Below are 12,117 nucleotides of genomic sequence, written 5' to 3'. Positions count from 1 at the left end.
CCCCGCTCCCCGCCTCTCACCCAGCCCCGCCAGACACCCACCCCACCCTGCTCCCTGCCTCTCACCCAGCCCCACCTGTCACACATCCCGCTCCCTGCCTCACACCCACTCCACTCCCCACCAGAAACCCAGCCCCACCTGTCACCCAGCCCTGCCAGACACCTGCCCCACCCTGCTCCCTGCCTCTCACCCAGCCCTGCCAGACACCCACCCCACCCTGCTCCCTTTCCCTTCACCCGCCCCACTCCCTGCCTCCCACCCAGCCCTGCCAGACACCCACCCAACTCCCTGAGTCTCACAAAACCCCGCTGCCTGCCTCTCACCGAGCCCTGCCAGACATCCACCCTGCTCCCCGCCACAAACCCAGCCCCACCTGTCACCCAGCCCTGCCAGACACCCACCCCACCCTGCTCCCTGCCTCTCACCCAGCCCCACCTGTCACCCATCCCGCTCCCTGCCTCTCACCCAGCCCTGCCAGACACCCACCCCACTCCCTGCCTCTCACCCAGCCCCACCTATCACCCACCCCACTCCCTGCCTCTCACCAAGCCCACCTGTCACCTACCCCGCTCCCTGCCTCTCGCTCAGCCCTGCCAGACACCCACCCCACCCTGCTCCCTGTCTCTCACCCACCCTGCTCCCCGCCAGAAACCCAGCCCCAGCTGTCACCCACTCAGCTCCCTGCCTCTCACCCAGCACCACCTGTCACCCATCCTGCTCTCTGCCTCTCACCCAGCCCCACCTCTCATCCACCCTGCTCCCTGCCTCTCACCCACCCTGCTCCCCACCAGAAACCCAGCCCCACCTGCACCCACCCAGCTCCCTGCTTCTCACTCAGCCCTACCTGTCACTCATCCCGCTCCGTGCCTGTCACCGAGCCCCACCTGTCTCCCAGCCCTGCCAGACACCCATCCAACCCCGCTCCCTGACTCTCACCCACCCCACCTGTCACCCACCCCACTCTGCTCCCTGCCAGAACCCCCCTCACTCCCTGCCTAGCACCCATCCTACCCTGCACCCTGCCTGTTACCCAGCCCAATCCCTGCCTGCCTCTCACCTAGCCCCACCTGTTCTCCACCTCATTCCCTGCCTGCCACCCAACCCTGCCACACAGTGGGCCCTGCCTGACACCCAATCCCTCTCCCTGACATGCAGGCCTGTTGCCGTGCCTGACACCCTGCCCTGCCACTTGAGAAGTGCTGGTTGTGTTCTGAGCAAGCCCAGTGGCTGCCTAGCCTGGGGAAAGGCTGGGGTGTGGCACCGGCAGAAAGAGCCCCATGTTCCCCGTCGATTACTCCCCTTAGAACTGAAATCTGGTTCTTCCCGTGTGCCAGTGTCGTGCTCCTTTATGTGTTTGCATTAATAACTTGGGCCTATAAAGCAAGTACAGCCAGTGTAATGCAACCTGCTTCTGTCTGGAGCCTCCTACTGCTGTCGTTCAAAGAATTAACAATCCCAGGATGAGAACGAGGGAGCAGCGGGTGGGTGCATTACGCCAGGATTAGCTCTTGTCATTTCCGTGCCGTGGTGGGGGTCTCAACACTGGCGCCCCTTGCTGCCTCCAGTTCACTCCTTAGGGCATAGAAAGGTTTTAGGTCCCAGGGGCTGTGTTACTTTGGTCTAATTTTGGTAGTTGGCAGGGGCATGCACAGGAATTTAAATTTGACCCCTTTTGAGGGGGCATGGAAGCTCACTGTCCCCCTGCCCATCCGGCACTAGGAGGAGCTCGCTGCCTCCCTCCTCCCCTGGCCCAGGGAAGACTTTGATTTCCCCCCTCCCCACCAGCTCCCAGCAGATCATCAATCTTCTCTCCCTCCTCCCAGCCTCAGCCCTGGCAAGAACTTGATCTTCCCTGCCTTCGCGGCCCCGGGCTGGAGAAGCTCTGTGCCCCTCTCCCCCTCACGCCTTTGGTGGCTGGGTTTAGTGTGCAGGTGCTGCGCGTGTCTGTGGCCTGTGATCTACAGGTGAAACTGGATGATCTGGTGATCCCTCCTGATCTGAAGCACTATGATAATATGGGAGGCCTGGGACAGCCTTGTTCCCCAGAACAGAGGGTCTGCACCCCTGCTCATCTGGGTAGCACAAACCGATTGACTCACTGAGGATGAACATCCCTCTTCTGCAATGGCCAGCACATGATTTGTGCATTGCTTAAGCCTTCAGAATAGAACTGCTGATGATCCTCTGTACCTGGGCATTTTCTTGACGAGTCCGTGCTCTAGTCACTGGCAAATGGGTGAGGATGGTGCTGTAGTGTACTGGGTTTTGGTCTGTATGGGGGATGCTGCCCTCTTGTGACCGGCTACCGCTTCTGTCAGCTTTTGAAGTTGCCTCTCACACAAGTAGCAGAGGCGTAGATGTTTGGGGTGGATGGACCAGGCTCTGATCCCCACTCCCCAGGCATGTGTCGCTTATGTCTGCAGCACGTCACTTTGTCACACTTACAAATGGTCACTCACCCATCACTCCTCCAGTGTCCCAGAGCTTCTAACAGTTCCTTTTCTTTGTATCTCATTCCAGTTAAGTGTTTTTTGGCCCCAGGCGGACTCTGTCTTCATGTTAGCAGGAAAGGTTTCCCCTGCCTGACTCACAAGATCAGCACCTTCCTCACAAAACTATTGCTGCCCAGTCAAGTCAGTAAAGGCAGACAACAACTGTACATTCAAGTTATACTTTATGGATATCCAAAGAAAATAGGTCTCTCATAATAAGTTTACCTCCGAAACTTTGCCGTGGGACACCAGCAGGAATGATACAACGAAACGTGAGAAAATACAGACGTAGTTCTGTTCTGCACAAGAGGAGATGTGATCTGACTCTTCTATATGATGCATAATTTTAAAAAAGGAAATAAATAGAACATGCATTTATCAAAGAATTCTGTCCTGTTTAGGTAAAACCCTCCAGGGAGCCCAGCTGAGAAGATGCAGTTTCAGTCTTTTTATTTATTGTTTGTTCGATTAGGAGGCTGCAGCTATCAGGATCCACCATGACCTTGAAGCTGTGTAGTTGGAAGAGCTGTTTGGATCTCGGCCATGAAACATGGTTAAAGCCTGGACAGGATCCCAGACAGTGCAAAACCAGGACAAAGATGCTCCCAGTTTCCCCTGCTGCCACAAGAGAAGTCACAGCTCTGCAGGTGAAATGGGGGAGGGAACTTACGATGACTGGGATGGTGTGGATGAGAAAAGCCCACCTGGCCTTATGATGAAAGGCAGGAAATCCCACTGACCGCAGCACTGCTGGGGAGGAACTCAGCTTAGCTGGCTGAGAGGCAGGAGTCCCTCACTTTTGCTCCAACTATTCAGCTTTTACAGAAGACGAACTCACATCTACTCAGCTAATGGGCACTATCTAGCTGGTGCAGTGGGGTGGTAGCTGCCCACAACAGTGCTGTCGTTGAGGGTGCCGCCTCCCAGCAGTGGCATGGACACCCCTGGCTGACCCAGCAGCCTGGCACAGGAACTGATGGTTTCCATTCCAGTGCTAGTTAATAACTTCAGGTGTTTTTTTACTTGATCCCTTGATGCTGGGCAGGCCCAAAATCAGTGCTCATGGCTCTGGTGCATTCACATTAGTGCATGGTCAGAAGTTCCCTGGCCAACAGGCGAAATCCTAGACTGATGCGCTCAGAGTGGAGAAGGGCATGAACCAAAACCAAGGATCAGCATGCACAGCTGGATGTCTCTTTATAATGGGCACCACCTGAGCACCCTGCCACCTGGGGAGGTTTCCATTCGGCTCTGCATGGGGAACCTCCACCTTTGAATCAGAGGCTTGGGAGATAGGATGTTTGGATCCAGGGATGTAGTTCTGGTCCATCTCTCTAGATGGCAGCAACACGCGGTGGTTCCCTGTGGTCAAGGACAGAACATTCCCGTCACCCTCCATAGCTCTCTGCTCCCCGTATTGTAAGGTCAGAGGCTTTTTCTCCAGCCACAGTAGGACAGTCACAGTCATGAGCGAAGAAGCAGACAGTCACATCCCCACTGCCTCTAAATTACATCAAAACAATGTAATATGGGGCTGTGAAGAATGTGCTCCTGTCCTAACAGTGCCACCACCACCAGATGAAGAAACAGAGCTTACAATGTTTAAAGAAAACGTTGACAGCATTCTGCCTGGCACGCAGTCACTTCTCAACAGTTGTGTTGTGAAATCTCTACTTTCTAGTGTTTTGTCTTTACGACGCCCAGTTCTCTATTGTTTATCTGTAGGGTCTCTGTCTGGTTCTTTGATCGTTTCTGTCTGTGGCATAACTAATTCTGCACGATTTAAACCAACTCAGGTGCTGGGCTCTGATTGGGTAAAGAATGGTTTCGTAATGGGCTCGGATAGGTGAAAAATACTGTCTTGCAGCACTTCAGTTTACAATGGTTGGTGACAGTACAGCTAAGCAGGACTCAAGTTTCGCTGTATAAACTGGGGTCCAAAAGGAAGCTCGTTAGCACCTAATTCCAGGACACAACCCCAGATCAGAACTGCCAGACCTCAACACCTGCCAATCAGACTGTGCAGAAGCTGGAACCCCAAATGACCTGATCCTGCCTGGCCACCTGCCTTCTTGGGATTGGTGAGCAGTGCCTGCTTAGCGAGTGTGTTCTGTTTTGGTAGCTGTTAATAAATAGATAATATTACTGTGTAAGGCTCCTTCACTGGTAAAAGACCCTGCAGACCCACCGAAGATTATGTCCTGAGCCCTAGGAACTGGGTAAGGGTAGGTGCCTTTTTGCCAGTGGTGGCTCCAGGCACCAGTGCTTCAAGCTCCTGCCTGGGGCAGCAAGTCGCAAGGGGTGCCCTTCCGGTCCCTGCAAATGCGGCAGTCATGCAGCTTTGGTGGCGCGCCTGTGGGAATTCCACTGGTCCCGTGGATTTGGCAGCAATTCGGGAAAGGGTACGCCAAATCCGCGGGACTGGGGACCTTCCGCAGGCAAGCTGCTGAATCCACGGGACTGGGGACCTCCCACAGGCGCACCGCCGAATCCGCGGGACTGGGGACCTCCCACAGGTGCACCGCCGAATCCGCAAGACCGGGGACCTCCCACAGGCAAGCTGCTGAAGGCAGCCTGCCTGCCATGCTTGGGGCAGCAAAAAAGCTAGAGCTGCCTCTGCCTTTCGCCCAGAGCATTGGGAACTGGGCAAGGGTGGGGGTGCCGGTGTTACATCTTGAGCCCACGGAAGTGCCTCAAGTGTGTGGGTAACAGAATTGTCCAGGGGGAAAGGTCAGTTCTCAAACTCCCTTCTCCATTTCACATGGCCAGTAACACATCAGCAAATGGGGCTTATACCCCCCAGTCTACAACACCCCCCCCATTCACCTCCAGGGAGGCTCCAGACACAGATCCAAGGCCACCTGTGGCTCCAAGATTCGGGGGGTCAAACCCTAAGAGCCCCAGCATGAACCCCAGGGAGTTGAAAGGGTCAGAGTCAAACTTGGCCGCAAAAGAAGGGCTGGTAAGAAATGAGCATTGATGAGGATGGCAGAGGACTGGGCGGTCCCAGGAATGACAACAAAACAGACTGGTCTCTACAGGCTGGCATACTTCCTTGGCAACCCAAACACAACAGCCCTCAGCTAGCACGGAAACTGACACTGACCTGCAGGTTGCACGGCCTGTGCTGAAGGGAAGCAAATAGCATGGAGAGGGAAAGCTTTAGGATTCCCGCTAGGTCAGCGTTTCCCAAATGGGTCTGCAAGGGTGCTCCTGTGGGTCCGCCGGCCTGCCGATCAACTCCTCCGCGTCCGTCTCAGTGCCTCCTGTTCCACGGCGTGCAGGAGGGCCTGGGAAGGAGCAAGGACGGGCATGCTTGGGGGAGAGGGTGGAAAGAGACAGGGAAGCGAAGAGGTGGGGGGGGCCTTGGGGGAAGGGATGGAGTGGAGGCAGGGCCTGGGGCTGAGTGGGCGGCTTGGAGGTTCCTTGGTTTGCTAACATTTGGAAACCACTGCCTAGGTAAACCTCCCCAGTGCACCTGCAATACAGGAATGGGCACATGGTGTTCCCTGGGGCAGATCCTCATCTGGTGTAAGTCAGCGTCACTCACTTGACATGGATGCTGACTAGGGCAGCTGAGGGTATGGGCTGGGAATGCAGGAATTTGGTCTCAGCTCCTTGTGTCCAGTATTTGGCAGCCGATCGGCTTATCTGCACTGCTCTCATCTTGCTGCTCACTTCGCTTTTGCATTGTAAATAAGGCAGAACTTGGTGCCTCCTTCTCATGTTGGCTGAGGCAGCCCCTAAAGGTGGGCTACCCTCCTGCCCTTGCTCAGAACTCAAGCCCTAGGGACAAGAAGAATATTGCGAATACCTATCGCTAAGCAAACACAAACATCTTTGCAGCCTCCCCCACCCCTCAGGGATAGGTAGGTGATTTTACCCCCAACTTATAGGGGAAACTGAGGCACAAAGTGGTTAAGTGATTTGTCCAAGGTCACGCACTGCTTCAGTTTCAGCTCAGGACTCAGAACTCCAGAGTGCCTGACTCTGCTGCACTTTCCCACGGCTCACTTGTCCCCAGTCAGGAGCTTGACTAAGGGCAGCCCTGGGGCCACTGTGCAGGCCCCATCTGCAGAGGGAGCATGGGCTAGAGAGCAGCCACGCTGTTACCCTGTATTTAGGCCAGCAGCTCGCCCTAGAACAGTAGCTTTGCGGAGGCGGCAGGGGCTCCCAGCAGCAAAGGGGCAGCAGTTCCCATGCACTGGAACCTGCTCACTCCTCTCTCATTCCACCTCACTCAGAGGCGTGGGCCAATTCACACCCAGCACCACCGAGCGCTGAAGGCAATGGAACTGCACCTGCCACCAGCGGGGTTCAGGCTGGCCCCTGAGTATGCAACCATCACGTGGCAGTACTAATGCTGCATGATAGGTCTCCTGCCCCTGGCTTTGCATGCTCACTGGGTGCCGATCCTTGTGCTCTCCTGACTCCCACCCGGGTCAGGCGGGAGCAGAACACAAACTGTTCTGTTCACAGGGCGCGCACTGTGCCTGGGCACAAGGGGTGAGTGGATCCGCCACAGGGCCTGTCGGCAGCTCCCTTTTTCTTCCCTAGGAAGCTCCAGCTCCAGTATGCACCTAGAAGGGAGGGCTCTGAGGAGAGTCGCAGGTCTGGGAACCCTGCTGCCAGTGCGGTCAGTCTGGATTTACACCAGGCTGGCTTCCCTGTGCGCCCTGTGACATGCATCCGACGAAGTGGGTATTCACCCACGAAAGCTCATGTTCCAATACGTCTGTTAGTCTACAAGGTGCCACAGGACTCTTTGCTGCTTCCACTAGAGGACAACAGCCTCCTGCTGCTATCGGTAATGGAGTTACTCCTCCAGCTCAAGTGGGCAAGGCTTGTGGGTTGAATCTAAAGGTCCTGCTCACAGCCCATGGTGAGTTGTGGCGGAGGGGGTCTGCATTGGCAGGGTCTTGCCTGGCCCATGGAGGGTGGCTGCATTCACCAGGACTATCAAGCAGCACTTTCAGCAGCTTGAACTGGTGGCTGTGCACCGTGGCCCAGTGGCTTGGCTTTGCCACGCGGGAGCTGGGCGCTGGATGCAGGGTCACTGTGTGCTGGGATGGGCAACAGGGCCTTTGGTGACTGGTACTGGTGGGTGCAGCCCAAGGCAACATAAGCCCTGCCCGCTCAGTGAGGAGGCCCCTGGAGCCAACAAGCATTGTCATTGGGCAAAGAATGAAGAGCCAGGGCCAGCAGCCGACTGAAGCCCCAGGGGGTGACAGCAACAAAAAGCCACCCCCGCTGGTGAAGTCAGGGTCCCAGAACAAACAAGGGGGGCGGGGGGGCATTCCAGTCTATCCAAACTTCAGCCACGGGGTGGAGCCACAGAACACATGCCAATGACTGAGCAACCGGGACACACAGCGCTCCAAGATTGACAGCCCTGGAGGCTGCACCCCCAACCTGCAGGTGGCTGCTGTTCCACAGGGCCCCTCTGGGGTGGGGAGGGCAATTCAGCCTCCGTGAGCTTCTCAACCCTCAGCTTCGGACCCTGCCGGCAGAGGGATCACTTGGTGCTTTGGTTTTAAGCGCAGCTGATGTTACACTGTAGCCACATGCTGGACTTGGCATCAGGTCCAGGTTGTTGGAGTCACACTGCATGAAAGAGACGACCCCCCCGGCCTGCTTCTGCCATTACGTTCCCATCCGCCTGGAGAAGCTGAGATCTCCACAGAAAAGATGCCAGGGAGAGGGAAAGCTGCTGGCCTGGCACCTGTGGCTTTGCTGGGTGATTGCACAGCTGAGATGTTTGGAATCCACGCCACCTCCCGCTGGCTCCACTTCGAATGCCCCCAAACAGGCGCTGCAGCAGGGGGCTGTTGCTAAGGTACACTGTCCTGGCCATGCTCACTGGGCGGCTGGCATCTGACAGTCTTAGTGCACCCGAGAGACGCCAATACTCATAAAAGTCATTTGCCTTGTCCAATGGGATTAACCCCCCCGGAATCCATATGACGGGAGCTGCACCCATCTTGGGCTCTGGCATGAGGGCGAGCCGCAAACCCAGCAGAGACCCCATCTAAAACACAGGGAGGGGGCGGACTAGTGACAGGATCCCACCAAAACCAGGGGTGCGGAAGGCTCTCAGATGCATCCAGCCAGGGGAGGGGCCCAGAGACAGCAAACCCACCATTTCACTTGGCACTGGTGGGCCCCCCCGGCTCAGGAGCGAGTGGCCGTATCTCCGCAGGTCAGGGTGGGCACTCTGGTCGAGGTGGGGTATGGGGAGGGGCACTTGCTGCTTCCAGCCACATGGTGCAGCCCTGGGATGATGGTGGAGCTCAGCTGAGCAACGAGGAACAGGGTGAGGTGACAGCTCGTCCTCTGTCCTTTGGGACCGAGCACAGAGGAGGAGCTCCCTGCCCAGGAACAACTGGGCCCAGAAGGGCTGGCGCACAGGCAGAGCCACGGCTCCCACTGCCCCATTCGGGGCCTGGCTGGCTGCCTGGCAGGGGCTTGCTGCACCCAGGGGCGCTGGAACAACTTGCACAGTGGGGGTGCTGAGAGCGACTGAACCAAACTGTAAACCTAGATAATGGCAACCACTTCAAGCCAGCAGTCCCAGCTCCAGCATACCTTAAACAGGCCCCCCAATTCTCCCCCTCGCTCATGCTCAGCTAGCTCTGGGCAGCTCCACTCCTCCTGCTCCAATGCAGCGCTCAGCCAGCTGGTTGTTTGCCAGCCCCTGGCTCTGGAGCTTGGGTGTTTGGGGGTAGGATGGGCAGGTCGACACTATGGGGAGCTCCAGCCATGGGAGCGGGTTTGCTGCATCGGGGGCAGTGCTGGAGTCTGAAGAAAGTAGCTGGGCTGAGCAGAAGCTCCCTGGACTCCAAAGAGACCAAGACTCTTGTGTGGCCCCCGTCTCGGCCTATCCCTGAGTGCAGGGCACCGCCATAGTCTGGGGTGCTTCACTGGGACCCCGAAGCTGGTGTCATGGACATGCTAGCACACGAGGGCCCCTGCAGGAAATGCCATGGCCCAGGCAGGCCGGACACGCCTTGGGAAGGTTAGACAGCACCTGCTGTTGTTGCAGAGAACAGGAGGGAGGCTACCAGAGCTCCTTGGGCTCTCAACTAGGATGCCAGTGGGGGGCGGGGGAGGGGGAACACGCTGCAGGCAGCTGGCTTCAAACTGTAAGTTGGTTGGACAGTGCCACAGCATAGTAGGGGATGAGGGTTAGAGCTGCTAGGCTGCAAGGAATTCATTAGTCCTAAGGCTGGCAAGGGACCCAATCCGGAGATACCCGCCCTGGCTGCAGGGAGGGGCCTCCCATGGCCCTCCATCCCCTCAGCCTTCCCTCCCCGACCCCCATATTATGACAGGGAGCACCCTGAGGAGAGGGTGCATGCCTGTGCCAGAGGGACGGAAGAGCTCCTCTGGCACACAGCCCTGCAGCACGTGCAGGGATCCTGCTAAGGGCAGGAGATTCTCCCAGGCAGGATTTGGCAGAGCCCAAGCTGGCAATCGTCCAAGCTCCTGTGCTGGGACAGAGGAAAAACAAGGATGGCAGCAGCTGTGAGCGTCCTCATGGGGCAGTCACCTGCTGCCTGGACCTGGCAGCGACTCCAGCACCAGCCCAATGGCAGGGAAGCCAGAGTGAGGGGTGTTCATCACCCATCTTCCATGCCCAGCGCCTGCACCCTCTGGGAGAGGCTGTTCTGCACCAGCTCATTGCTGCTCCCAGCCCACCAGCAGGGAGCTCTGGGGATGCCCTCTGCATGGCAGGGTGGGGGGGAGCTCCCACAGGACACCTGGCTCTGGCCTGTGGGCAGGGGGCAGTCAGTGGGGCTGCATTTACACTAGGCCCAGCTGATTTCCAGCCCTGCGCACAAGCACAGGAGCCCCTCCAGAGAAACTGCAGCCTGAACCCAGCCTCTACCGTAAGGACTGACCCAGCTGGGCAGCCCCTGGGAAAGCCCCGTCAGCCCCCCTGCTTTAAAACACAGGCCAACCCTTCCCCCACCCCTCAGAGCCAGGTTCCCCCAGCAGGCGTGTGCAGGCACAAACACCACTCCCAAGTACACGCGTAATCCATGCCTGTACCTCGCATGATCCCTGCCTCCTGCACGCCAGCGTTCACTCCCCTTCCCACTCAGCAGCTGCGCTGGACTTCGCCTAGAAGTGTAACCAGAAAACATTTGGCACTTTCCCGGAAAGCATGTGCCCCCCCCACAGGGATCTGCACCCCCCCAAACAGACACCCCCCCTTCACAACAGTTTTAACCCCTTTGAACCATGGGGTGGCTGCTGCAGAACGTGGCTGTCCCGCTAGCCCAGGCCTGTGGCACGCTCAGAGATGGCAATAACGGGAGAGGTGGAAAAACAGCCCCTGGCTGGCACTGTGGCTATCCGATGCCAGGGAGGTACAAAGGCATGTGGAGGGGTTAATTTAACCCTGGACTTGCTGGGCTGTTTGCAGGACTGGAAAGGGCCAGTCCAGCACTCCGATCTGCCTCCGGGATTGCTCTTTGGTGATCCTGCTTGTTCGGGCGCTGGGGCCCTGCAGTAAGCAGTTCCCATCACTCAGGAGCGGGGCCCGGCCTAGGGCAGGAGCTCCCTGGCAAAGATCACAGCCTCCCTTCTCTGGGCAAGGAGACACCTGCTCCCCTCGCCCAAGCCAGAGCGAGCAGAGCTCTCCCTGCAGCAGGCTGGTGTGTAAGGTGCCCGCTGGGACAGGGAGTGCCTGCTCGCTCTCTGCACGGCCCCACGAAGGAGCCTCCCCAAATAAACCCAAGGGTGCTGGCGCGGTAAGTCCCAAAGCCAGAGCAAGGCCATAACAAAGAGGCTGTTCCAGGAAGGTGGCCCCCTGGAGAGCCGCTGAAATCTGGGGCTGGTGTGCAGCAGGATAAATCCTGGCTCAGGAGACGCTGGCTCCTTTACCGAGGAGCTGGGCAGAGGGCAGCAATGCCTGGGCAGGGCGGGCTGAGGCCCTGCTTCCTGCCCTTTGCAGAGAGGAGCATGGATGCCTGGCGGTGACTGTCTCCAGGGCGGAGCCCCCTCACATGGCGCTGCTTACCCCCCACCCCGCCCAACTGACATTAGCTGGCCTGCGGCTGCCTTCTTCCACCACCACAGCTGCCTCCACCGGGCCGGGCCTGGGGCTCACTCCCGCCTTGAGCCATCAGAGAAAGAACTACTGGGATGCGCAAAGCTCTTGGCTCAGGCCCCGCCTCGGCCACATGGCTAGGGAGCCCTGCACTAGGCTCAGCGCTCCTTAATACCATCAGTGAAGTTCAGGAGCGGGGAGCGGCAGCATGGCTTTGAATTCCACTGGGGACACCAAATTGGGCAAAACTCCAGGTGGGTTTGAGCCCCTGGGGGACCCAGGCGGCATGGCAATTCCCGGAGAGGAGCAGCGATGGAGATGCTACCAGAAACAGGCCACCCTTCTGCAGTGCTCATCCGGCACGGGGTGCTGAATGAGCCGTAAGCAAGGGCAGCCTGGGGGCAGGAGCTCTCCCGCTGGGCCTGTCTCAGGAGTTTTATTCTTGATGAGAATGCACAGAGACCAACTTCGCTCTAGATCCTGCTGCAACATGGGCTGGCCCAGGATTCACTAGAAAGCCCTAGGCCCCATGGCTTCCAGGGCCCCCACTCCCCCAGCAGAGCACAGCCC

General features: G+C 57.9%; 2 protein-coding genes across 2 annotated transcripts in view; both read right to left on the bottom strand.

The window, feature by feature from the left end:
• PHPT1 (phosphohistidine phosphatase 1) overlaps positions 1-855 on the bottom strand; it is a 5,740-nt gene extending 4,885 nt beyond the window's left edge. Inside the window, exon 1 of the mRNA XM_075060683.1 lies at positions 845-855. Within this exon, the coding sequence (XP_074916784.1) occupies positions 845-855 (11 nt within the window). The remainder of the gene's footprint in view (positions 1-844) is intronic.
• Positions 856-2,657: 1,802 nt separating this feature from the next.
• Positions 2,658-12,117, bottom strand: part of AJM1 (apical junction component 1 homolog) — a 37,876-nt gene continuing 28,416 nt past the window's right edge. The window contains exon 4 of the transcript XR_004372364.2: positions 2,658-3,854. The gene's annotated coding sequence lies outside the window, so the exon portion shown is untranslated. The remainder of the gene's footprint in view (positions 3,855-12,117) is intronic.

This window comes from Chelonoidis abingdonii, chromosome 24 (genome assembly GCF_003597395.2).
Source record: "Chelonoidis abingdonii isolate Lonesome George chromosome 24, CheloAbing_2.0, whole genome shotgun sequence".
Lineage (NCBI taxonomy): Eukaryota > Metazoa > Chordata > Testudines > Testudinidae > Chelonoidis > Chelonoidis abingdonii.
This window is presented reverse-complemented; position numbering and strand designations above follow the sequence as displayed.